The 27,702-nt window shown below is 57.2% G+C and overlaps 1 protein-coding gene across 1 annotated transcript in view; it reads left to right on the plus strand.

Annotated features, from left to right (window-relative positions):
- The first annotated feature begins 813 nt into the window (after window positions 1-813).
- Window positions 814-27,702, plus strand: part of LOC133342325 (calpain-8-like) — a 32,691-nt gene continuing 5,802 nt past the window's right edge. Inside the window, exons 1-19 of the mRNA XM_061551411.1 lie at window positions 814-1,267; window positions 12,662-12,731; window positions 13,365-13,483; window positions 14,755-14,888; window positions 16,332-16,500; window positions 17,676-17,759; window positions 18,098-18,183; window positions 18,886-18,963; window positions 19,167-19,357; window positions 20,717-20,937; window positions 21,599-21,610; window positions 22,355-22,444; window positions 23,019-23,137; window positions 23,404-23,440; window positions 24,265-24,336; window positions 24,856-24,901; window positions 25,299-25,363; window positions 26,843-26,914; window positions 27,160-27,238. Coding sequence (XP_061407395.1) covers window positions 1,064-1,267; window positions 12,662-12,731; window positions 13,365-13,483; window positions 14,755-14,888; window positions 16,332-16,500; window positions 17,676-17,759; window positions 18,098-18,183; window positions 18,886-18,963; window positions 19,167-19,357; window positions 20,717-20,937; window positions 21,599-21,610; window positions 22,355-22,444; window positions 23,019-23,137; window positions 23,404-23,440; window positions 24,265-24,336; window positions 24,856-24,901; window positions 25,299-25,363; window positions 26,843-26,914; window positions 27,160-27,238 — 1,948 coding nt within the window. The 5' untranslated portion in view covers window positions 814-1,063. The remainder of the gene's footprint in view (window positions 1,268-12,661; window positions 12,732-13,364; window positions 13,484-14,754; window positions 14,889-16,331; window positions 16,501-17,675; window positions 17,760-18,097; window positions 18,184-18,885; window positions 18,964-19,166; window positions 19,358-20,716; window positions 20,938-21,598; window positions 21,611-22,354; window positions 22,445-23,018; window positions 23,138-23,403; window positions 23,441-24,264; window positions 24,337-24,855; window positions 24,902-25,298; window positions 25,364-26,842; window positions 26,915-27,159; window positions 27,239-27,702) is intronic.

Consider the following 27,702-nt stretch of genomic DNA (forward strand, 5'->3'; position numbering starts at 1 on the left):
AGCCACGAACATTACTCTCACGTGGCAGGGCGGGTGGCATCTTGACGCCCCCTACTCTGTGAACCAGGGGTCACTTGAACGTAGCTCTGTGATCCCCGCGTCCGCGTGCCTTTCTCCAACACGCACGCAGGGTCGCACTGCTCGGCGAGATTTCCGCATCGATTCGTCGCCTTTAGAAGATGTGTCGTGACGCCGATTGCGAAACTCGGAACAGCACTGGAGGTGTAGAATATTTCGAACAGAACAATTAACCAGCTCCTGCTGCCACGACCACCACCCTCATCGTGCGATAAACGAGCCCAGTAAAATCAGCAACTACTGGCCCATAAAACAAACCGGTTTCCAGTGTCACATAAGTCTGGGGAACTGGGGCGAGTCCCCAATCCCATTGTGGAATTATCATTCCGGAGAGCGATGGGCAGGGAGTGAAGGATGCGGGATGGAGGGATGTATTCTAGGAGGGAGTGGAGGGGGGGCATTGGTGTACGTAGCTGTGGAGTGTGCAGGCGGTGTAACTGCACCGGGCGCAAAGGGCAGAGGGGCCCAGGCGACGGTCTGTGAAGAGAGTTGGGGGAGTGTGTGAATTGGACAGAGGGGGGCGGGGGGGGTGTGAAAAGGAGGGGGGGGGGGTAGGCTGGAGTAGGGGGGGGTATTTCATTCCTTGCAACCACGGTAGGCCACTGGGGGAAGGAATGGACGGATTGAAGGAGTGATCAACAGATGGTTTGAACGAGGGAGGGAAGGAGGTATTTGAGAGATGGACAGAGGGATTGAAGGAGGAATTGGGGAGTAATTAAAAGGAGGGACTGAAGGATTGAAGGGGGAGGAAAGGAGGGGCTGGTTGCAACTAGCGCTCATTACAGAGTTGTAGCCTCAGGGACATAGGGACCCAACCCCATTCCACATTCCTATTCACGCTCCTCCTCTTCCTACTGCTCTCCAACTCTTCAAAGTCCGTTTGCGCTGCCGTGCTGTGCTCTCCCCCTCCCAGGTTCTCTGCCGCTCTCTTCTCTCTCTCTCCCTCTCCCAGCTGCGCGTGCGAGAATCAGCAGCGCCCTTTGCCATGCAGACGAACTCAACACGCGGCTCGGCGCAAGATCCCGAGCCGCACCTGAGCCAGGACTGGGGGTCCCTCCGGGCGCAGTGCAAGAGAGAGAAAGCCCTCTTCTGTGACCCACTCTTCCCCGCGGAGCCAAAAGCCCTGGGACCCCCAGCAGGGACCACCGCGGCTCCAGAAAAGGCGCCTCTCGAGTGGCTGCGGCCCCGGGTGAGTGGTAGAGGTCGGGGTGGATGGGTTTGATTCCAGACCCGGGCGGAGTCGGTGGATGAAGTTCGTGGTGGGGTGTGTGTGTGTCTGCCTCAAATGAGTTCGATTCCCGCACACGGGTCAACACCACCAGTGACGATTTTCTGAATTCGGTCTTGGGCCTCCGCCGAGGTCGACTCAGCCCTAAATTAGTACTCTGGTTCGGTGTGTAAACATCGCCACTGGGGAGACAAAGGCGGCCGGGCGTGATGTTGGCCACCCACCCCATTGTGTGCCGTGCCGGCCTTCATAGGTGCTCGCTAACATAACTTGCCCCAACAGTCTGTTACAGGCTATACGGGGGATCTGTCTTCGGTGTGAAATGATAGGTGTGGTGTCTTTCGTGGGTGTTTGATGTACGAATGGGGGCGCGTATGTGGTGTGCGTGTGAATTTGGGGTCCGTGTGTGGTGTGTGTGACGCGTGCCATGCCGGCCTTCATAGGTGCTCGCTGACAGCACTTGCCCCTACAGCCTGTTGAAGTCTATACGGTGGGGGGGGGGGTCTTTGTTTTGGGGTGTGTGCGTGTGGGGTGTGAGAGGGGTGTGTGTGTGTAGGGTGTGAAAGGGGTGTGCGTGTGTGTGTGCGGGGTGTGTGAGTGAGGGGTGTGTGTGGGGGGTGTGAGAGAGAGGTGTGTCTGGTGTGAGAGAGGGGTGTGTGTGTGTGTGTGGGGTGTGAGAGAGGGGTGTGTGTGGGGTGTGAGAGAGGGGTGTGTGTGTGTGGGGTGTTTGTGGGGTGTGTGTGTCTGGGGTCTGAGAGGGGTGTGTGTATGTGGGGTGTGTGCGGGGTGTGTGTGTGGGGGGTGTGTGTGGGGTGTGTGTGTGTGGGGTGTGAGAGGGGTGTGTGTGTGTGGGGTGTGAGAGAGGTGTGTGTGTGGGGGTGGTGTGTGTGGGGTGTGTGTGGGGTGTGTGTGTGTGGGGTGTGTGGGGTGTGAGAGAGGGGTGTGTGTGGGGTGTGAGAGAGGGGTGTGTGTGGGGTGTGTGTGGGGTGTGTGTGTCTGGGGTGTGAGAGGGGTGTGTATATGTGGAGTGTGTGCGGGGTGTGTGTGTGTGGGGTGTGTGTGGGGTGTGTGTGTGTGTGTGGGGTGTGAGAGGGGTGTGTGTATGTGGGGTGTGAGAGAGGTGTGTGTGTGGGGGTGGTGTGTGTGGGGGGTGTGTTTGTGGGGTGTGTGAAGGGTGTGTGTGTGTGGGGTGTGTGTGGGGTGTGTGTATGGGGGGTGTGTGTGTGGGGTGTGAGTGTGTGGGGTGTGTGTGTGTGGGGTGTGTGAGGGGTGTGTGTGTGGGGGGTGTGTGTGGGGTGTGTGTGTGTGTGGGGGGTGTGAGGGGTGTGTGTGTGGGGGATGTGTGTGGGGGGTGTGTGTGTGGGGTGTGTGTGTGTGGCGGGTGTGAGGTGTGTGTTTGGGGTGTGTGTGTGTGAGGTGTGTGTGGGGTGTGTGTGTGGGGTGTGTGTGTGTGGGGTGTGTGAGGGGTGTGTGTGGGTGTGTGGCGGGACGTGGCACAGCGACGCGAACTGCGGCGACCCGAGTTCGATTACCGCTCACGGCTAACATCAGTGTCGTATTATTGATCCGGTCCTCGGGGCTCCCCTAGGACGACTCAGCCTTAAACGAGGAGTTCCTGGTGCAGTGTGTACACGTCAGCACTGGGGAGACAAACCGCCCCCTCGTGCGCCGTGCCGACCTTAATAGGTGCTCGCGAACAGAATGTGCCCATGTCGCCTACACAAGATGAACTGTGAATTTGACAGTGTTTCGTGCGTGAGGGTGTGGTGTGCATGTGGCGTGACAGTGGGTGGACGGGTGTGCGATGCGAGTTACATGGGGTGCAAAAGCGATGTAGTCGTGTGTGTGTGTGGGATGGTTTTGGCAAGACGTGATTGGTAAGTAGGTGAATGGTGAGTGTTTGGTGATGGAGTATGTTAGTGCAATATAGTCGAGTTCCATAACTGTCAACCCAAACGGTTTGCCCCGTATTCTTGCACGGCGATATTGGGTTTTCAGGTCCATATGTGGGGGTCGCTAGCCCCCGAAATCCCTCCCTCGATAATGCTAACGGCCGGGCTAGCATCATCAATCGCCCCCCCGCTGCTAAGCGAACCGCTGCTAAGTTCCTCACCCATGGTGTGGGAGCCGTCGCCCGAGGGTTCCACTCCACCGCGGGTCCGCGTAGCAGGCATGGTTAATTACGTACGCGCACACCCACACACACAGCTCTGTACGGCACTCACTCTTGCGCTTCTCTGCGCCGCGCTGGCCGCTCACGTTACAATCGCGCACCTGGGGTACGCCGATTACGCACGCCGCGAGCTTACGCACACACAGTACCACACGCGTTCCCACACGCAACCCGCGCGCTCAGCTCCGCGCAGCGCTCACTCACGTGGCGAACCACTGTGCACACAGCGCACCCACACGCTCACACTGCACGACAAGATCACGCGAGACCACGCTTCGCTATTAATGATTTATTATATGCCACCTGCGAATTGATGTTGAATCAGTGAGTCGACGAGGCTGGCCTATTCCACTAAACCTGTACCTATTCCCTATTTATCGGCTATGATTCTAATTCCCCTTCTTACTCACTGTTAAGTGTCCACGGCGGTCCGCCGATCCTTCTGTTAACCGCGTGCCTCGGTGCGTCGCACGGACGTCCGGGTCGCTGGCTCGAGCTGCGTCTGGTCGCCTGGCGCTGGAGTAAGAGAGCGATTTCCCCTCTGCGCTCCTCTATTTATCCTCCCTACCTCCCAAAGGGGATGCTGCGCTGAACAATGGGCTCGTGCACCCCAAGCCCGCGCACGGCAGTCCCCAGGCGCTGTTGATATGCTAATCAGTGTGCTGCGTGCAAGGCGTAAATCCTAATTACTCCCTTACCCTTCCTACCAATGGGGCTTGCGCGCTCAAGCGCAATTATCCCAACCCTCCATGACTATGCGCAACAGCCCCTGTGACCCCGCTATTCATGCTGTCCCGTGCCTCCCCTGCTTGCCCCGTCGACTCGTGGGGGTGTGTGTGGGGGGAAATGCGCCTCAACCGCGGTGGCCGAATGCCCCACGCCGCGACCACACCATATTAAGGCCGGCAGCAGCGCCGCGGTACCACGTAGCACGGGGGAGGTCATCCAATTCCCTGATCGCCGGAAACCGTGAGAATTAATCCCGATAAGGGTCTCTCGGATAAAAACCGGTCGATCAGGTAACCTTCCCTTCCAGCTCTATGGGGGGGGGGGGGGGGGATGCGTGCGGGTGTGTGCTTATGTGGGGCGGGTGATTGGGGGCAGTGCGGTGGGGGAAGCCGGGCGGCTCCCTGGCTCGGCAGAGCGGCCCCGTCGCTGTGGCACCACATAGCCCCCCGGGGTGCCAGTCCCCGTCCCGGGTTGACTTGAGCACCTCGCCTGGGTTGCCCCCACGAGGTATCGCCGCGGGGTCCGCGGGATTCGCCCGGCCCTTGTGGTTGGCCTCGGGGGTGGCGGCTCCGTCTCCTGGGGCTCCGGCGGGGGTCTCCTCCTCCATTCCAACGGCTCCCCTCGGCCTCTGGCACCTGCGGGCTGGGGAACAAACTCAGAGGCGGTGGGGTTTAAGGGTCGCCGTCCTCGTCGCCCCCGGCCCCGCCCGGGGCCCCTCGGAGCCCGGGGCTCCGTGGGGCCCATGTACTGCGCGAGGCCCCCGGGCACGGGGGGTGGGGGGACCCCGGGGTTTCGGGGTACTTGGACGGCGGGGCTCCCCCCCTCGGGGGCTGCTCGCCACGGCTTCAGTCGGCGGATGTTGACCACCATCTCCCGGCCCCTCTCTCCTCCCTGAATCAGCACCGTCCATGGTGAGATCTGCCGTCTCACAATCCAGGGTCCTCGCCAGTAGGTGGTCAGCTTCCCCACCTGTCCGGCACCGACGCGGGGAGTGTACAGCCACACCTCGGAGCCCGCAGTGTAGAAGGGGGGCTCCATACGGGGTCGGGCGCCCTGCTCTTGCCGCTGGTGCGCGGCCTCTCCGTGCGGGCAGGCTCGGCCCCTGGCCCCTCGCAGGGTCTCCAGCAAGTGCTCCACGGGGTGGCTCCCTTCCTCCCGTTGCGGCGGAGGAACACCGAACAGCAGATCTGCGGGCAGGCGAGACTCGCGACCAAACATCATTAGGAACGGGGTCTGTCCTGTAGAGGTGTGAACGGCGGTGGTGTAGGCGAACAGGGCATAGGGAAGGTGTTCGTCCCAGTCCTGTTGATTCGCGGCCGCCATGCGTTTAAGCTTCCCGGCCAGAGTCTGGTTCATCCTCTCTACCATCCCGTTCGCCTGGGGGTGATACGCCGTGGTTCGGTCCTTCTGGATCCCGAACTCTCGGCACAGCGCCTGAAATAATTCGGCCTCGAATTCACTACCCTGGTCGGTAATGACTCGTTCGGGGATCCCGCACTTAAGTACATAGTTTTCCACGAAGGCCCGGGCCACTACAAGGGCTGTTTTATCTGGGATAGCCACCGCCACGGGGTAGCGGGTGAAGTATTCCACCGCTACGAGAATATATCGGTTGCCCCGGTGGGATCGTGGAAAGGGCCCCTGCAGGTCGATTCCGACCAACTGATTCGTCCGACTGACTCGGAACGGCCTCAGGGGTACCTGGTACCTCGCCGGCTTTTGCCCACACTGCTGACAGGCCCGGCAGCCCTGCACCCAGGCGGCCACATCTTGTGCCAATTTGGGCCAGAGATACTGGCGACGCAGGGTCTCCCGGGTGCGCCGTTCCCCATCATGGCCCCCGAGTGGGTGGTCATGCACCAGCCGTAGCAGCTGGGGTCGCACCTGGGCAGGAACACAGATGCCCCCCGGCTGGCCGGCCTCGGTTAACTCCCGTACCACTCCGTTCCGCACACACAACCGGGCATACAAACCGCTCCAGGGTCCTGGTAGGGCGCTCTTTTCCTCCCGCAGTGCCGCCTCCACTGCCGCCAGATCCGGATCTCGCTGCTGGGTCTGTCTCAGCTGCTCGTCGTTTAGGCCCGGGAAGGCGCAGCCGACGTCCTCCTGGATCCGTCCGATCGGGTCCCGAGCCGCGGGTCCCGCGCTTGCCGGGCGGTCGACGGGATCCTCAGTGCCACCTGTGAGGGTTTCTGTGGCGCACACTGCACTCTCCCTCGCTGGGGGGGGGTCAGTGGCCGCGGCCTCTCGGGGGTCCGTTGCCTGCCGGCAGCGTCCCCCCGTGAAACACGGGCAGGCCTCCTCCGCCCTCGTCTCGAAGTACACCGTGGGTCGCCTCGATAAGGCGTCCGCGTTTGCATGCGTCCGGCCAGCCCGATACTCGATTTGCAGGTTGTACTCCTGCAACTGCGCCAACCACCGGGCCATCTGCCCCCGAGGCTCCTTGAATGTAAGAAGAAACTGCAGAGCATAATGGTCAGTGCGTACGCGACATCTCCTGCCGTACAAATACGGTCGGAACTGTTTGCATGCGAAAATCACGGCGTACAACTCTTGGCGGGTCACGCAATAGTTCAGCTCGGCCCCACTCAAGGTCCGGCTGGCGTACGCGATGACTCGTTCCGCCCCATCCTGTACCTGTGACAACACCGCGCCCAGCCCGCTGCTGCAGGCGTCGGTGTCCAAAATAAAATCGGTGGTAAAATCGGGGAAAGCGAGGGTGGGGGCGTGGGTGAGGTGGTCTTTGAGAGTGGTGAAGGCCGTCTGGCAGGCCCCCGTCCACTGGTAGGGGTGCTTAGGGGAGGTGAGTTGGGTGAGGGGGCGTGCAATCTCGCTGAATCCCTTTACAAATCGACGATAATAGGTGGCGAGCCCCAAAAATGATCTGATCTCCGTCAGATTCCTTGGCCGTGGCCACTCCACTACGGCGCGTACCTTCTCCGGATCGGTGCGCACGCCTGCCTCGCTGACGCGATGCCCGAGGTACCCCACCTCGCGTTGTGCGATGTAACACTTACGTGGCTTGAGCTTGAGATGAGCCGCTCGCAGCCGCTGGAACACCTCTCGAAGCCTGGACCAATGCTCAGACAAAGATCTACTGAACACTATCACATCGTCCAAGTAAATCAGGCACTGTTCCCACTGCAAGCCCCGCATCACCAACTCCATCAACCGCTGGAACGTCGCGGGCGCGTTAGTGAGTCCGAACGGCAACACTCGAAACTCAAACAGGCCCATCGGGGTGGTGAATGCTGTTTTTGGCCGATCCTCCTCCGTCATCTCCACCTGCCAGTAACCGGACGCCAGATCGAGGGTGGAAAAATACCGCGCTCCTGCGAGACTGTCGAAGGTGTCGTCGATGCGAGGTATGGGGAAGGCATCGCCGAGCGTGACTGCGTTTAGTTTACGGTAATCGACGCAGAATCGGGTTGACCCATCCTTTTTCGTTACTAGTACCACCGGGGCTGACCAGGGGCTCGCCGAGGGCTGAATTATGTTATCGCGAAGCATGTCCCCAACTGCCTCTTTGATTTGGGCGCGTTCGGGTGCGCCCACTCGGTACGCAGGGAGTTTGATGGGTCGGGCTGCACCGGTGTCAATTTGATGCTTAACAAGGTCGGTCCGACCCACGTCCGAGTCGTGTTCGCTGAACACGTCGGCATACTCCCGCAGTAACTCGCGCAGCCGATCGGCCTCTCCCTTAGGTAAGTCCGCCCATGGTACATGTAACGCGTCGAGCAGGGGAACGACCTCGGCTCGGGGAGTCGGGCCGACTCGCCAGGCCAGGTCCTGCTCACCCTCAGGACGACCGGGGTCCTCAGCCCAGAGTGCGAACACCGAGTCGTTAGAGTGGCGTGCGTGCAGGGGGTGTACTGTGGCTATCGGGGTGCGCCGTCGCAGTATCGCGGGGGTATTGTGGGGGTTAAACATCCGCATAAACAATCGGTCCCCATCTGCGTTTACCAACGTGGCGGATCCCACAACCCCATACCGTTTTGCCAACTCCGGGTGAGGAGTTAGCATTACCTCCCCTGATGGTCGGAGCGCGGGGTCGGTGGGGGATGTTGCCACCGGCACCAGCATCTCGGTGAGCGGGCCGATGGTGACTGCCGTCGTCAGGATAGCGGCCACAGGTGCAAAGCGGCGGCGCGTCGGTTCTCGTCCCAGGAACGGTATCCGCTCGCCGTTGCTCTCCATGGTGGCGCATCGCTGGCGGGGTTGCACGTTGAGTCCCAGCCGTTCTAAGAGGTCGGTACCTGCGATACACTCGTGACACAACGCACTCGACACGTAGAACTCCTGGGTGCACACCTGACTGCCTATGCGGACCTCTAGGGTGGCTCTCCCCAGCAGCCCCATTCCGGCTCCGCTCGCAGTGTGCAGCGCGCGGTCCGGTGCCTGCAGGTGACGCACGTCGACCCCGATCGCGCTGCAGTGCGCTGCGCTCACGAGCGAGGCCACCGCCCCCGTGTCCAGCAGGATTCGGGTACGCACTCCGTTAACCTCCCCTTCCACCAGCGACGTGGCCCCCGTGATCCCCGCCACCAGCTCCCGCAGCCAGTCGCCAGGAGTCACCGTTTCCGTGGGCGTTGTTGCTGGAACCTGTGTGGAGATCACTCGCTCGCCATTATTCTCATTATCGTCCATTTGTATCGGGACCGCGTCGATTGCACCCCTAGTTGGTCCGCTCTCTAGGGGGCGTTGGAGTTTAACCCCCCGCGTCTGTCTCGCTCGGGTGATTTCAGGACAGTCCCTCACTAGATGCCCTCGGCGATCGCACATATAACATGCCCGGGGAGGGGGGGCGGTTCCGTAGCGGGTCCCCTGTCCGCTCCCTCCCCCCCCATTACGCCGCTGTCCACCCTCCGCCTCTAGTCGGGCTACCCTCCCAGATAACCCTCCCACCGTGGCGCGTAGGTCCCCCATTTCGGATCGGATGGTCTCAACGGAGGATTGCAGTTTGGTCATATTTGTATTTGCTTCCTCGCGTACCTGGGTTACCCTTTCACCTACTTGGGTTATCATATCTCCCATGCCGGCCTGTAACCCGGCTACCCACCCCGGGGTCGTCTCGTTGGGTCTCTGTGGCTCTCTTTCCCGGCCCCTTACCGTCCTCGCGAGCTCCTGTCCCTCCTCCTCGTCTTCCGAGAGCAGGCTCGCAATGGCGCGCTCTCGTCCCAGCCCCCGGAGCTGCGCGCGTTCGCTGTGAATTCTTTCACACTTACGTGCGCGCTCGACAAGGGTGTTAAACGGAAGACGTGGGCAGCTCATGTCTGGCTGCCACCACGCCGTGCGAGACAGGTACCGCTGGATTTTCTCGGCGGCCAGTTCCTCAATAACATCAGTTGCGTACCCCGGGCGTGCGATCTTTGTTAACTCACGCACATCCTCGGCGTAATCACGTAGATCTTCGCCAGGTTGGCGCCGGCGCGCCTCTAAGGCCGATTTTGCTTCCTCCTCGTCACGCGTGCCAAAACGCTGATCGAGTCGGCGCATCAGCTCCTCTAGCTGTGTCTGTGCGCTCGCGGGTAACGCTTCTACAAAATCGGCTGCCCGCCCATCAAGATTCATATTAAGTTGACGTACTGCCTGCGCGTCCGTCCATCCATTAATTTCCTTGGCCCCTAAGAGATTGCGGGCGAATGCCTTCCACGAAGGGGCCCCCCGGCCGGTAAATATTAGTCTTATTTTAGCGTGAGGTAACGCGGGGGTCCGTACCGCTTCTGACACCAATTTGTGGGGGTCGCTAGCCCCCGAAATCCCTCCCTCGATAATGCTAACGGCCGGGCTAGCATCATCAATCGCCCCCCCGCTGCTAAGCGAACCGCTGCTAAGTTCCTCACCCATGGTGTGGGAGCCGTCGCCCGAGGGTTCCACTCCACCGCGGGTCCGCGTAGCAGGCATGGTTAATTACGTACGCGCACACCCACACACACAGCTCTGTACGGCACTCACTCTTGCGCTTCTCTGCGCCGCGCTGGCCGCTCACGTTACAATCGCGCACCTGGGGTACGCCGATTACGCACGCCGCGAGCTTACGCACACACAGTACCACACGCGTTCCCACACGCAACCCGCGCGCTCAGCTCCGCGCAGCGCTCACTCACGTGGCGAACCACTGTGCACACAGCGCACCCACACGCTCACACTGCACGACAAGATCACGCGAGACCACGCTTCGCTATTAATGATTTATTATATGCCACCTGCGAATTGATGTTGAATCAGTGAGTCGACGAGGCTGGCCTATTCCACTAAACCTGTACCTATTCCCTATTTATCGGCTATGATTCTAATTCCCCTTCTTACTCACTGTTAAGTGTCCACGGCGGTCCGCTGATCCTTCTGTTAACCGCGTGCCTCGGTGCGTCGCACGGACGTCCGGGTCGCTGGCTCGAGCTGCGTCTGGTCGCCTGGCGCTGGAGTAAGAGAGCGATTTCCCCTCTGCGCTCCTCTATTTATCCTCCCTACCTCCCAAAGGGGATGCTGCGCTGAACAATGGGCTCGTGCACCCCAAGCCCGCGCACGGCAGTCCCCAGGCGCTGTTGATATGCTAATCAGTGTGCTGCGTGCAAGGCGTAAATCCTAATTACTCCCTTACCCTTCCTACCAATGGGGCTTGCGCGCTCAAGCGCAATTATCCCAACCCTCCATGACTATGCGCAACAGCCCCTGTGACCCCGCTATTCATGCTGTCCCGTGCCTCCCCTGCTTGCCCCGTCGACTCGTGGGGGTGTGTGTGGGGGGAAATGCGCCTCAACCGCGGTGGCCGAATGCCCCACGCCGCGACCACACCATATTAAGGCCGGCAGCAGCGCCGCGGTACCACGTAGCACGGGGAGGTCATCCAATTCCCTGATCGCCGGAAACCGTGAGAATTAATCCCGATAAGGGTCTCTCGGATAAAAACCGGTCGATCAGGTAACCTTCCCTTCCAGCTCTATGGGGGGGGGGGGGGGGGGATGCGTGCGGGTGTGTGCTTATGTGGGGCGGGTGATTGGGGGCAGTGCGGTGGGGGAAGCCGGGCGGCTCCCTGGCTCGGCAGAGCGGCCCCGTCGCTGTGGCACCACACATACGGCGAACAGCTGTTTCGATATTTGATTTTGACTGAAAACTTTCGTGACTGCTGGAATTCATATTCTTTGGTTTTTTCGGTAAAGTCACGTAGTTAGAAAAAAATAACAAAAATAACAAAAATAAAGTGGATAAAAAAATAATAATAAACCATTAATGTAGACTGTAGCCTGGTTCTTAATCGGAGCGAGTGTACTGGTTTTATTTTTATTCACTTTATTATTCAAATTAGTTTCTATCTACGTGGCTTTACCGAAAGAACCAAAGAATATGCGTCTATTTGTTTGTGTTTCTCCCTTGTGATGAGACTTTGTAGGATGAACGTCGAGATGTACAAGGGGCACGGGGTGACCAATACGGTCTGAACTGCTCTGTAATGCGGTAGGGCACTGATCAGGGGTGGTCAGCTATGGAGTTCTCAGGCAGCAATGTTCTTTTTCCGCAGATTTCGGTTGCCTTAATTCCTGTACCATGTCGTGTTGTGCTCGCGTCAGTTTGGTGACCTCTTGCAAATGTGACTCATCCTCTTGCGTTCTCACGGCTGGTTAAACAAGAAAACAACCCCGCGTGGCGGTGTTTAACGTCGTGAGCGGTGTTGTGTTTGTTGTTGCTCTGTGGAGTTACACTATTGTTTTTGTAATTAAATCCGTCTCGATTGAGTCATGCAGAGCAATTATCAGACACCTGAAGCATACGTGGCTGGGTGCGTGTGTGCATTGCAGAGTTGATTTAGGGTCACGTGTAGGTGTGCGGAGACACATGTGGTCTGTGTCTTCTTCGTATGAGGGATGTGCTTCCGAATTCCACGCACAAAAAAACAGAAAACATACCAATCCCTATCCACACACGCGCGCGCATCTGCATTGAGTTTACGAAAATCGAAAACATCCCCGTAAACCCGTCCTGATATCCGGACCCCGACTACAATACTGGCCCCCTAATACTGCCCTCCTAATACTGACTGCAGACCCCCAATGCCGACGCTGAGTACTTACCATTCAATGAAGACCCCTGATACGGACAACCTCCACCCCACCCCATCCCGCAATGCAGATCCGTTTACAAATCACATGTTTAAGCCGAGCCGGAATTCTGCCGCTGTCACATCTGGATAGAATTCAAAGTAAAAATCAGCGGTCAGAGTGATTGGTGAGCCAGCACAGACGGTTCTACTCCGGGTCAAAACAACCTCGATTATGGATCATATTGGCCGCGAGAGCCAACGTGCAATAAAACGTACTCCAGTCACTGGCTCAAGTGTTACCACTTGCGCCACGTTGTAGCATAGACCACATTCACTCACACCGCCCCCCCCCCAAGCCATCGCTCACGCCCTACGCTTACCCCACTCGCCCCGATTCTCTCTCTCTCCCCCGTAGGAAATTTGCCCAAAGCCGTTCTTCCTTCTGGACGGAGCTTCAACAACAGACATATGTCAGGGAGATCTGGGTGAGAGGAGCTCACCACTGCCGATCGACACCGGCTCATCATGCACCTCTCACCACCTCTCATGTATCACGTACGCTCACGACCTCACCATTACCCACCCATTCCTCATCACGACCTCCTCACCTAAACACCCAACACCCTCCCCCCCCCATGTAACCCTCACCACCTCACCAACCTCCTCACCTTGAAGCACCGACCACTCTTCTCCCAGTAACCCTCACCTGTCCTCCCGCCAGTGACTCTAACCTCTCCCTTACCCCGCTCCTTCACCACTCCCCCAGTACCCTTCACCACCATCATACACCCTCAGCCAAAACCCTCACTACCTCCCTGCCAGGTAACCCTCACCACCTACCCTCCTCTCTCACCCCCAGTACTCCTTACCCCTCACCTCACCTTTCACCCCTGACCTCACCACTTAACTTCCCCTGACCTACCCCCTGTCTCCCCACATCCCTCTTCACCTCACCTGGTTCCCTCACCCCCCCCACCGACCCCCACCCCACCCCGTTCCCCCTATCCCTTCACCCCACCCCGTTCCCTCACTCCCCCCGGCTCCGTCTCCCCGTCTCCCCGTACCCCTCACCCACCTCACTCCCCCTCACCACCTCCACCCCAACCCTCCCCCCGCAGGGGACTGCTGGCTCCTGGCCGCCATGTCGTCCCTCACGCTGGAGCCCGCCCTCTTCGAGCAGGTCGTGCCCGCGGGACAGGACTTCGGCACGGACTACTGCGGCATCTTCCGCTTCAGGGTGAGCGGCTTCGACATCCCGGGCACCGGCACGTGAACGATTGGAGGATACAGCCCACGCCGCGTGAGGCCGTGGTAGTGTCGCCCCGGGCGGCCATCGGTGCAGAACTCTCGATGAACAAAGCAATTGGCTTGGAAGCGACTTCCAAACTGGCGTTGCCGCCGACTTACTTCGGGGGTTCGTTCACCGTTTAAGAGAGCGACAACAATGTAGGCAGCGTGGCTTGTAGAAAGGGGAACTCATGTACAGCAACTCAATCACTGCTCTTTCTCTCTCTCTCACGTAACGTTCGCGATGCACATTCATTGCCACGTGTAATTCCAGCACGATCTCTGCTGCCAACACCAACACCTGCACTGAGTCCACGTGGTGCTCCCACCCTGGCCGTGTAACCCAGACCTTTCCCTCCAGCCAAGCTCGGCCCTCTCACCCACCCAACACACGATTACCGTCGCCGAAAAAGACCTCCTCGGATCTTTCGGTGACCCGAACACCTCACCAGGGTGGGGAACCTTTTTTCTGCCAAGGGCCATTTGGATATGTGTAACATCATTCGCGGGCCATACAAAATGATCAACTTAAAAATTAGCTTGTTATATTTGGTCAAACATTTCAATAACTCACCCCTAATGTGATGGCTGGAACAGACCAAATGATTTTGCGGCAGAGGTCACAATCGGGTACCCGATACTCGTACCCTACCCGATACCCGGCTACCCGTACCCGGCCGGGTACAGGTACGGGTACCCGTTTGCGACCCTGGTGCGGCCGGGTACGGGTACGGGTAAGGAATCAAAACCCGTTTGCAACCTCTGTTTTGCGGGTCTTATACGGCCCGCGGGCCGGACGTTCCCCACCCCCGAGAAGCACACCGCGTGCCTTCTAAGCCAATCAGAGCCGAGCACCGTGTCCCGCTCAGCACTGCCCCTATGGATCATCGAGTAAACCACCGGAGTCACTACGCTCCTTCAACGAGGAGGAGGAGGAACAAAAAAACGTCACAAACTCTCCTCTCCTGAAGCCCTCTCGTCGTGGCCAGCAGACCTCGACGTTGCCGTTTAGCTCACGAACGTGTCCGTGCTATATGCAAGAATGAAACTGATCACCGATCATTATCAATTTGATTACATGCGTGGGGAGGGTGGTGGCCTAGTGGTAATGCTTGTGCCTCATAGCAAGATAAACCTTGGTTCGATTCCCGACTCGGGCGCCTTTCTGCGTACCCCCCCCCCCCCGTGCCTCCCGTGTCCCCTGTGCCCCCCCCCCCCCAGTTCTGGCAGTATGGTCGCTGGCTGGAGGTGGTGGTGGATGATCGCCTCCCGTCGCGGGGCAAGCGTCTCGTGTACACGCGCTCCAGCACACGCAACGAGTTCTGGAGCGCACTGCTGGAGAAGGCCTACGCCAAGTGGGTACTCGCACAGCTGGGTACTCACACACCGCTGGGTTCTCACACAAATATAGCACCGTATGTGTATCATTGTGTGTGTGTGTATCCCCGTGTGTGTGTATCACCGTGTGTGTGTGTGTAAGAGGTAGGGCCTTACCATCAGCCCCACCAAAACGAAGCATCTGCCTGGGTATTTTGTACCATCGGGCACTCCACCCCACAACTGCCAATCGGTGATGGGGCAGTTGTGGAGAGAGTTGGGAGTTTCCCATACCTGGGCAGTGTGCTCATGACTGGCTCCGGTTTAAGAGCAGAGGTCTCCCTCCGAATCAATCGAGCAGCATTATATTTTCATCGGTTGCATAACGCTGTTGGGAAGCTACCTGGTCTGTCGCTCCGCACGAAGCTTCAGGTCTTCTCGGCCACAGTCATTCCCTCCCTTCTCTACGCTTGAGAAACGTGGACCCCCCTAATGGGACATCTTAGCCGGTTAGAAACATTTAGGCTGGCCTGCCTACGATCAATCCTGGGTTTAACCAGGCTGGATTGTGTGAGGAGCTCACAAATCCTCGAAAGATCTGGACAAAGTCCCATCTGTGAGCACTGCCAGCAGGCAAATGCTACGTTGGCTGGGCCATGTTGCCAGCATTCCCAATCACCGCATACCCAAACAGCTTTTGTTCGGCTGGATCGAGGGGGCTAAACGGGCGCGGCACGGGCTCGAGAAGAGATGGAGTGATGTGGTACAGGAGGATGTGGAGCTGAGTGGACTTGCCGATGACTTGTACCAGCGGTGTCAAGATCGGCCTCTGTGAAGGAGGCTCGTGAAGGACGCTACTGAACAGTTGGAGGCAGTCGCCCTCCAACAACAACAGAGGGTGGAGGAGCGACGCTCACAACAACGAGCGGAGCGCCGGGTGGCTAAAGCACCGCAAGTTGGCACAGTAGGGGGCACAGGTGGTGCATCAGCCAGTCATCTCGGTCATTTCAGTCAGTCGACCCGTGGCACCTGGGTCTGCCCCGTGACTTCCTGCCAGCAGGCGTTCGACACTTCACGTGGCCTCAAGGTGCACATGACCTGGCACAAGCGTCGTGGTGACGTCACTGCCACTTAGTGGCGAATGGCGGTTGTTGTTGTTATTGTATCACCATGTCTGTGTGTATGTATCACCGTGTGTGTGTTTGTGTGTGTATCGCTGTGTGTGTACGTATCACCGTGTGTGTGTATGTATCACCGTGTGTGTGCGTGTATGTATCACTGTGTGTGTGTATCACCGTGTGTGTATCACCGTGTGTGTATGTATCACCGTGTGTGTGTGTATGTATCACCGTGTGTGTGTGTGTGTATCACCGTGTGTGGGTGTGTGTACATATCCCGTGTGTGTGTGTATGTATCACCGTGTGTGTGTGTGTGTATGTATCACCGTGTGTGTGTATGTATCACCGTGTGCTATGCGCCAGGTTGAACGGCTCGTACGCGGGGCTCAAGGCCGGGAAGATTCTGGAGGCCATGGAGGACTTCACGGGCGGCGTGGGAGAGTCGTACCGCTCCGACCCCGCGACCCCCAAACTCTGGCTCTGCGTCACCTCTGCCCTGGCCGGCAATGCCCTGCTCGCCGGCTTTATAAAGGTGATACGTACAGTCTTGATTTGAAGCTTTCGTGACTGCAGGAATCCATACTCTTTGGTTCTGTCGGTAAAGTCACATAGGTATAAAATAAAATAAATCACGACGTTTCGGGCGCAACACAAGCGTCCGTCATCAGGTGAGAAAGCGTGGTCTGCTGCTGAGGCGGACTGTTTTAAAAGGTTTGAAATGGGTGTTGCCCAAGGGTCATAAAGAAGTGTGCGGGGCTAGTGAAGTTAATGTGAGAAATTAGCATGTACCTGTAGGATCAGAGAGCGGCATCCTCGGCGAGGGCACGGAAGTGGCTATGTTAATGTGAGAGATTAGCATGATGTTAATGTAAGATCTTAGAGTGGCCTCCACGAGCCAAGAGAGAGTGTAATCCAAAGGCATGAGAGTGCAATGCATAGGACATGTGAGCATGAGAGATCTAAGAGAGAAGCATAGAGACAGAGAGAGACACAGAGAGTCGGAAATAACAGCTGTCATAGTCAGGTAGGATGGAAACATCACAGTCAGTTAAGACTTTACCTGGTTAATAACATCCTTCCAATGATTGCTCAGTTTGTACCCATCTTCTCGAGTGAAGTTGTGTCTGTGTTTATATATCTGGATGGCTTCATGAGCAAATCTCTGAAGGTAGCCGGTAGGTTTGCAGAGTACCTCCGTCTTGGAAAAATCTATTTCGTGTGAGCCCACAGCGTTAAACAATGATCAGCAACGGCCGAGGTATTGGTCCTACCATGTTTCAGATCTGCCTTGTGTTCACGAACGCGGTCCGAGACATGTCATTTCGTTTCCTCAATGTAACTGCTACCGAAGGTACAACTCAGTTTGTAGACTCCAGGATATTGCATGTCAGGAATGACCTCCTTCACGGATTTTGTGTACTGTATTGAATCGGCCCTGGATCTTGTGTTTGTTTAATATTCCTTTGCCTGATGACGACCGCTTGTGTTGCGATCGAAACGTCGTGATTTGTTTAATTTAATTAAATTTCTAACGACGTGACTTCATCGAAAGATCCAAAGAGTATGAATTCCTGCAGTCACGAAAGCTTCAAATCAAAATCGTCACTGGTGTTGGCCGTGAGCGGAGTGCTGCTAACCACTACGTCACCGATCCCAAACACGCACACACACACACGTGACACACGCGTGTGTCGTGTTTCCACGTAGGTGGCGAGTCCCGCGGAGGTGGGTCGCGTGAACGAAAGCGGGCTCGTGCTGGGACACGCGTACTCCATACTCGCCATGGACACGGTACGGAGACACGGGGACCACGGGGACACTGGGGCACGGGGACTTGGGGGGACATCGACACGGGGGCACAGAGATACGTGGACATGCGACCATGGGGACACAGGGGCATATGGACACAGGGACATGGAGATACGGGGACATGTGTACTCCATACCCGCCATGGACACGGTACGGAGACACAGAGAAACAGGGACAATGGGGACACGGGGACACGGAACACACGTACTCCGTACTCGCAACAAACACGATGCATAGACACAGAGACACGGTACATGGAGACGCCGAGCCACTCCGTGGTGTGTGAACAAGACGCTCCCCCACCTCCCCGCCACCCCCAGGTCTCTACTCAGGGGGGATCCGTGCGCCTGGTTCGCCTGCGAAACCCGTGGGGTCGCCAGGAGTACACGGGGGCCTGGAGCGACAAGTACTGATCCCCGTCTATCCCACCCTCCCTCTCTTCATCTGTCCATCTTTTCATCTCCCCTCTACTTCCCCCCAATGTCCACTATCCATCTTGGATTTAACGAAACTGGATTGTGCGAGGAGCTCACAGATCCAGACGCAGTACCATCGGGGAGTGCCTCCGGCAGACGAGGCTGCGTTGGCTGGGTCATGTAGTCCGCATGCCCAGCCACCGCATGCCCAAGCAGATTTCTGTTTGACCGGATAGAGGGGGCCAACCTGGCGTGGCACGGGCTAGAGAAGAGATGGACTGATATGGTATGGGGGGTTGGGGAGTGGACTTGTTGATGGCTGGTACCAGCGGTGTCAAAATCGGCCTCTGTGGAGGAGGTTCATGAAGGACGCTACTGTGCAGTTGGAGGCAGTCGCTCTCCGTTAGAGAAGCGATGCTCACAATAACCAGTAGAGAGCAATGGGCGGCTAAAACGCAGAAAGTTTTCACAGTAGGGAGGTTCTGTTATCTCAGTCAGTTAACCCATGGCACCTGGGTCTGTTCCGTGACCTTCTGCCAGCGACCCTTCAACACTTCACGTGGCCTCAAAGTGCACCGAGCATGGCACACGCGTCGTGGTGACGTCACCACCACTTGTGCCGAACGGCGGCAGTCGTTGTGTGTGGGTGCATGGGTGTGTACCGGCGTGGTGTGTGTGGCGTGCACCACCAGGGCCACTGAGTGGAACTCGGTGGAGCCACAGGAGCAACAGCGACTCAAGCTCAAGAAGTCAGAGGACGGAGAATTCTGGTGAAATCATCAACACCGGCATCATCATCATCACTCACACACTCAATAACCCCCTCGCCCACCACTCATCCACTTACCCACCGACTCCCTTACGTATTCACCCATTCACTCACCCCCCACCCACCCAGCTACCAATTTGCTCACCCACCCACCCACCCACCGAGCCACCCACTTTCGTGTCGATGGCGCCGTCTTCCGCCCAGGATGTCAGTGGAGGAATTCACGAAATTCTTCAGCACCATCGAGATCTGCAGCTTCAACCCCGAGGAGACGGAGGGGACCGACTCGGCCGAGGCGGCCCCGGGGACCCCAGCTCCACCCTCGTGGGCCCTCACCACTCACGACGGACGCTGGATCCCCGGCTGTTCCGCTGGCGGCTGCAGGAAATACAAAGGTGACTCCTGGGAATTATTCGGGAATGTTTTGTAAATCTTACAATGCATAGATGTAGCACCCTCCCTGATAATTGTATGATGATGATAATGATAATCTTAATAATCTGTGCACTCCGATGGCGCTTGCTTAGATACATGAGCAACTCAAAACCACCTGACGTCACATCTCATCCACAAACATTCGAGGGGCACCCCTGGTGGCAGCTGTCCCTGTGCGCCGCAAAGCGGCTCGCAGCACCTGGCCTGCAAGTGGGCATCAGTCTGCCAGTAGCGGGCTCATGATTGCTGCCGTGTGCAGTCCCAAATTGAGTTAAGAACGGTGCAAATGCCAAATTAACGTCATGTTAATTTATATATATAAAAGGGAAATTTGTGAATATGTGTGTCTGTTCGAAATGTTTAGCATACTTCCCGACATGCAACAAACTTGAAATTTGGCATGTGGGTAGCTTCCAGACTGTACACAATGCAAAAAGTATAAAAATAGACTTTTGTATTTGGGGGGGGGGGGGGGGGGGGGGTGGCGCAATAATGGATATATTTTGCACGGCAAGTTAGCGGTGACGTCACGTCTGTGATGTCACCCGCATGCGAAAGCGTCACGCAGTGTGCCTGCTGACGTCACGCATCCCCCCCCCCCCACCCTCCGCGTAGGCCGTGTATTAATCCAAGACAAGAATCCAAGTCCCGGGCGAAGCCGGGTAGTAAAGATAGTTAGAGATAATTCGCGAATCTATTTACCCAGGATTTTATTTCGGCCGGGGTTTGTGTAGGTTGATGGCCCAGACAATATCCCCGCGCACTGCATGCCACATCCAGAATACCTCCCTCTCTCGCTATGTGCTGTGGCTACCACGAGCCAAGGTGCCACGTGCTCTCATCTACCAGCAACCTGGAAGACTGCTCGGCGAGAGATGAAGCGCTGGATTTACCCGTGTGGCTTGTGAGTGACGAGGGAATGATCGCAGAATGAGTCGGAAGTCGTTTGGCCCTGAAATCGGATGAGGCAGCAATGACAAAACGCTCTCCCAGGACGCGCCCTCATCTCTCTCGAGATCTCAGAAGCTAAGCGGGCTGTTGAGCCTGGATAGTGCTCGTTGTGGGCAGCAGAGGGAATTGCAAGAAACTCTACTACTGTACTGTGCTTCTATGCCCCCACGTCTATGCTCGCCGCATTTACCAACCCGTGCTGACCAGCGTCGTGGTGAAGTATGGTCAAATAACCGCTCCCCCCCCCTCGACCTGCAGTGTGCTGGAGACTGTGGATTTACAAATCCACATGTACAGGATAGTTCTGGGATATTTCAGGACTATTGACATTCCACCTGCACCCCCCCACCCCTCTCGCGACCCCACAGTCTCGTTCTGGACCAACCCCCAGTTCCGCCTGAGTCTGCGTGCTGGGGACGAGGAGGTGGGGTCCCGAGGAGGAGGGCCAGGAGCAGCCCACCGGGGAGGAGCGGCCACCCACTGCACGGTGGTCCTGGCCCTCATGCAGAAGAACCGCAGGGGGGGGGCGCCGGCATCCAACGGGAAGGGGACCCCTGACTTCCTCTACATCGGATTCGCCGTCTACCCGGTGAGTCACCTCGCCGGGGTCACGGTGGCCTCGTGAAGGTCACGGTGACCGTGTCGGAGACGGCGAGGCGGTGTGCAGCGCGGTGGTGACGCTGGTGCCTCGCGGCAAGAAGGACCCGGGTTCGATCCCCGATTAGGGCGTTTGTCTGCGTGGCGTTTTGTATGTCTCCCCATTGTTCTGCATGGGTTTCCATTCATTGTAAACTGGGCTTGGCCAAAACATCCCAATGCTGAAAAATGTACCTGCAGATCACTCAATTGTTATCACAAAGACAAAGATCCCCTGTATAGCTTGCACAGACTTTTGAGGCAAGTGCTGTTAGCGGGCACCTATGCAGGCCGGCATGGCACACGAGGGTGGCCGGCACCACGCTCGGCCGACTTTGTCTCCCAGTGATCACACACACACACACGCAGCAGCAGCATCGCCCCCCTACTGTAAAACTTGGCAGGACCCTCCTGAACAAGGAGTCTTGAGACTCAGTGAGGCTTTCTTGGGTAAGCAAGCGGAATACTGTAGCAGTGATAATAATTATAATCAATGAATGATTTACTTTTACCCGATGCGGCAGAATGAGTAGGGTACAATACGAGGGGCATGTGGATGCTGTGAGGAGGCCCTGGTTTTAATTGAAGTGTTGTCTGTGTCTGTGTCTGCACAGGTGCCAGAAAAGGTGTGTACAGTGCAGGGTGCAGTGAGTACTGGGGCCAATCGTCACCACCACCATCACCATCAGCATCGTCAAAACATGCGGCATCATCAATCTATATCACCATCAACCGAATTAGAACATCAGTAGCTGATTTGCACATCAGTTTCATACATTCAAAATTCAAGACAAGCCACAGTAGCGCGATCGTGGCCATGCAAACCAAACTATGCACCATACACATTAAACCCATACAGACACACGAAGATGCATACAGATATACATAGAGACATATTGAGAAACAGAAAAATAAAACACAGAGGCACAGAGACACATAGAGACACACGGAGACTCATGGAGACCCACAAAGATGCATTGATAACAAAGCATATTCGTGTGATTGTGGCCTTGCAACCCAAACTATGGACCACACGGTAACCCACTGCAGTCTGTCCTCCTTCGATGTAGGAGGAACAGCAAAACGAGACCATCTCCAGCTCCTCAAGCCCTCTCGCCTTGGCCACCAGACATTGGCATTTTGTCCATGAACATATTGCCATCATGCGAAATAATAGAATTGTCATCATCGACACACACGCACAATCATCACTGCTTGCAGCAGCATCATGATGATCATCAGGGGGCTGTGTTCTGGAGCCACTCTCCCTGTCCCATCTCTGGGTCAGTGGCCACGAGCAGGAGGCGATTGCTGGCGTTGGGGCGGGGGGGGGGCGTGCCCACGTGACCCCTGCCCCCCCTTGTGTGTAGCTCCGCAAGCAGAAGGACCCCCTCCCCTCCTCGTTCTTCGTGACGACGCGGCCCGTCGAGGAGACGCCGGGGTTCTCCAACGCCCGCGAGGTCGGAGGTCACGGGGGACACGGGGGACACGCGGGAGACGCGGGACACGCGGGACGTGGGGGACACGGGGGACGTGGGGGACACGGGGGACGTGGGGAACACGCAGGGACACGCGGGGACACACGGGGGACACGTGGGACATGGAGGACACGCGGGACACGCGGGACACGGGGGACATTCGACACAGGGGCAAGGGGGACGCGGGATAAGAGAGGGGGGGGGGCATGGGGGACGTGGAACACATGGAGACAGGTGACACGGGGACACGGGGGACGTGGGGACACGCGGGAGACGCGGGGACACACGGGGGACACGGGGGACATTCGACACAGGGGCAAGGGGGACGCGGAACAAGAGGGGGGGGGGGCATGGGGGACGTGGAACACAGGGAGACAGGTGACACGGGGGCCACGGGAGACGTGGGGACAGGGGCACATGGGAACACGTGGTGCCACTAGGACACGGGGACATGGGGACGCAGGACACGCGAGGGACACGAGGACACGGGGGACACAGGGCACAGAAGAACACCCAAACCGCTGGGACACCCCCCCCCCCCCGCCTTGTGTCGCAGGTGAGTGTGCGCGCCCGCCTGCCCCTGGGCGACTACGTGGTCGTCCCCTCCACCTACGAGCCCGACGTGGAGGGCGACTTCTTCGTGCGCGTCTATGCCAAGCAGGAGAACCGCTCCCGGTACGAAGGCAAAGCTCCCCGAGGGGGTGGCTGGGTGGCCGGAACCACGCCCGCGCCACCTGTGCCACCCCACCAGTGCCGATGTTTACACATCGCACCAGGTACTTACTCACTTAAGGCAGAGTCGACCTAGGGGAGGCCCAGGGCTAGTTCAGATATTCGTTGCTGATTGTGAGCGCAGTGCGCTGACCGCTGCGACACCGCTCCCGGTACCCTCACCACCTCCTCACCACCACCTCTTCGTTCTCACCCCCACCCCCCCTCAGGAAAGCGGAGCCCCTGAAGTGCGAGTTTAACGGGAGTGTGAGTGTTGACGGACCACCACCACTACACCACAACCATAGTCACCACAACCATGGTCACCACCACCACTACACCACCACCACTACACCACAACCATAGTCACCACCACCACTACACCACAACCATGGTCACCACCACTACTCCACCACCACTACACCACAACCACCACTACACCACAACCATAGTCACCACTACACCACAACCATAGTCACAACTACACCACCACCACTACACCACAACCATAGTCACCACCACCACTACACCATAACCATAGTCACCACCACCACTACACCACAACCATAGTCACCACCACCACCACTACACCACAAACATTGTCACCACCACAACTAAACCACAACTATAGTCAACAGTTCAGCAACCACCACTAAACCACAACCATAGTCAACACTACAGCCACTGCTATCATAATCACAACCAACAACCACCACAACAACCACCACTAAACCACAACAATCACAGCCACCACCACTAAACCACAACCATAGTCAACAGCACAACAACCACCACCACAAAACCACAACCATAGTCACCACCACAGCCACCGCTATCATAACCACAACCAACAACCACCACAAGAAACCACCACTAAACTACAACAATCACAGCCACCACCACCACAAAACCACAACCATAGTCACCACCACAACAACCACCGCCAGTCACGACCATCACCACAACAGAAACCAACAACAACCACGACCACAAATCGTTGCAGACATTTGGCTACTCTTGTTTATCTGATATCGTTTTTGTTTATGTTGTTGTTTGTTTTTTATGTTGTTGTTGTTTATGTTGTTGTTTAGATTGTGTTCGCCGCTCCTGCCCCCACTGAACCCGAGCTGGATGACGCCGAGTTTCAGAAGTTGGCGGGCAGAGTAACAACAACCCCAACCATCACTACCAAACAACCACACAACCACCACATCACCAGACAACCACCACACCACAGCCACTGCCAAACAACCACACATCAACACAACCACAACAACTTCCACACTGTAAGAGCCGTAAAACTAAGGCGTAAATACACGAAGCAGCTAATGGTAGGTGTAGTGGTGATGATGGTGGTGGTAGTGGGGGTAGCGGTGGAGTTCGTAGTAGTGATGTTGATAGTATTGGTGGATATCTATGGTGGTGGTGCAGGAGATGGTGGTGGTGATAATGTTGGACATGGTGATATTGGTGATGGTGCTCGTGGTGATAGTCTTGGTGATGGTTGTGGTGGTGATTGTGGTGATTGTGGAGGTGGTGGTTGTCTTGGAGGACGAGGTGGTGGTGGCTTTCTGTAGCTACAGGGGAGATGTTGTGGTGGATGTTTCTATGGTCGTAGTGTCTGTGGTTGGTGTTGTTGATGTTGTTGTTGCTGCCCCTGGGTCCCTCCCTTCCCCCCACAGGATGGACGAATCTCCCTGTCTGAGTTCACGCGTCTCGTCAACTCAAGTAAGTGGGGGGCACAGCGGTAGTGGGGGGAGGGGATGACGGCACACTGGGGGGCACGTGGTGCATGGGGCAACGCATGGAACAAATTAGGAGTATTGGGAGCATGGCATGCAAAAGGCACGAGTTGTGGGGGTACATGGGGCATAGCGGGCTTTTGTACTGGGGGGCTATGTGAATGTGAGCGGCACGGGGCGTGGGGAGCGTGGGGGGCACGGGGTGTAGGAGGCACAGGGAATAGGGGGTGGGTGGGCGCAGGGATATCAGAGGCATCATCAGCGGCAGATGGACACGGCTTGTGGGGGGGCACGTGGACACGGAGGTCACGGGGGAGGACACGGAGCGGTCGAACGCGGACCTGAGTTACTGGACCCCCCTGCCCCCCCCCCCTCCACTGCAGGGTTACCTGCTCGGAGCGCCCTCTCCATGGACGCGTGTCGCAGCCTGGTCTCCTTCCAGCCCGGCGTATCCTCACTGCCCCGACCCCCACACCCCCCCCCTCCCCAAACTGTCGAGATTCTAATGTGGCAATGTTGCTTTTAATGTGAATGTTATTAACATTATTGTTTAAACTCGTACAATGGAGATCACAGCAGCGCGGTCAAGAGAGCAATGCAGTAATATCCATTGTTGTGCTGTACTTCTGTGCTCCCACTTCGGTGCTCCCGACCTTGGCCGACCTGCACTCACCAGAGTGGCGAGGCAGGGTTTGACGACACCCACGAATCGCGCGGCGTGGTGCGTGGGGGTGCCCTCATCCAGCAGTGGATTGACAGAGGCCTGCACACGAGTGGCAGGCTGGCAGCGCCTCACAGTCAGAAGGGCCTGGGTTGAAATCTCGACTCTGGCACCGGTCTGATAGACTTTGTATGGCCTCCCTCTGTTCTGCGTGGGTTTCCTCTGAGTTCTGTGGTTTGCTTCCATAGCTAATAAAACGCACACACACACACACACAACGTAACTGATATTGGGCCAACATCCCCAATGCTGAAACGTTATTAGCAAATGACAAAATTTTGGATCTTAAAAGGCAAAGATACCCCGTATGGCCTTAACAGACTGTTGGGGCAAGTGCCGTTAGGGAGGATCACACACAGCAGCAGCAGCAACAACATCGCCCTCGACTGCAAAAAGAGCTTGGCAGGACCCTCCCGAAGGAGAGTCTTGAGACTCGGTAGGGCGTTGCTGAGGAGGAAAAAAAAACAAGAGGGAATGATTGGGACGTATGGTCAATGACGATTTGAGTCCAGGCTTGGATTCGTGCGGGCTGAGGGGTACGGAGAGGCACCCTCAGAAAGCCCGCCATGCGTGCGAGGCAGAGGTCGCAAACGGGTTTTGATTTCTTACCCGTACCCGGCTGCACCAGGGTCGCAAACGGCTACCCGTACCCGTACCCAGCCGGGTACGGGTAGCCGGGTATCGGGTAGGGTACGGGTATCAGGTACCCGGTTGCGACCTCTGGCGCGAGGGGGCAACACGCGCAGTTCCGCACAGATGTCTGTCACGGACCCACTTGCTGTACTGCCATCTGCTGGCTAAACGTGCAGACCCAGCGGGGTTGGGAGTCTCGCAGCTCACGGTGGCATCTCTGCGTGATCCACCAACCCTGCCGTCCAGGATTGGGGAGTTCAACTCAAGACTTTAATTCTGTGGATATGTAGCTGCGGAGGGAGGGGGGGGTCGTGGCAGGGGTTGTGAATGGGGGGTCAAGGTGAAGGTCACGGGTCGATGTCGCGGTCAGTTATGTCCAGTTTTCACTTTGACAATTACAATCAACCACTGACCACCACCAAATTCACCACCCCACCACTCACCATACACATACAACCACCACACACTACACACAACCACGAACGCAATCACCACACACTACCGCCACTCACCACACACACACAAAACCGTGAACACAACCACACTGCCGCTCACCACCGCTCACCACCACAGAAGAAGAAGTCTCTGAGGAAGTTGAATCTGGAGGAAACTCACCAGTCCATGGTCGTCGTGAAGAAATTACAGGTGCCGCTCACCACTCACCATTCGCTGCTCACCGCTCACCACTCCCCACTCACCATCCACCAATCACTGCTCGCCGCTAACCACTGTGCCACCGCTCCACTCCAAATAATACCTTCATATGTATGTTATATTTGACACATATATGAAGGCAACACTCGCTACCTCCTCACCACTTCCTTCTCACCACTTATGGTTCACCACTCACCACTCCTTCCTCACCCCCCACCGTCCCCTCCCCCCCCCAGGCTGTATTCCTGGAGTTTGACCGCGATGGTTCGGGCGGCATGAGCACCTTTGAGCTGGGGCAGGCGCTCGCCCAGTGTGGTACATTGCACGATACACCACGATGCACCGCACCGCGATACACCGCACCGCGATAGACCGCACCGCGATACACCACGATACACCACACCACGATACACCACGATACATCACGATACACCACACCACGATACACCACGATACACCACGATACACCACGATACACCACACCACGATACACCACGATACACCACGATACACCACGATACACCACACCACGATACACCACACCACGATACACCGCGATACACCACGATACACCACGTTACACCACGATACACCACGATACACCACACCACGATACACCACACCACGATACACCGCGATACACCACGATACACCACGTTACACCAAACCACGATACACCGCGATACACCACGATACACCACGATACACCACGATACACCACACCACGATACACCACGATACACCACGATACACCACGTTACACCACGATACACACGTTA

The sequence above is a fragment of the Lethenteron reissneri genome, chromosome 14, assembly GCF_015708825.2.
Source record: "Lethenteron reissneri isolate LAM-NWPU_2019-01 chromosome 14, ASM1570882v1, whole genome shotgun sequence".
NCBI lineage: Eukaryota > Metazoa > Chordata > Hyperoartia > Petromyzontiformes > Petromyzontidae > Lethenteron > Lethenteron reissneri.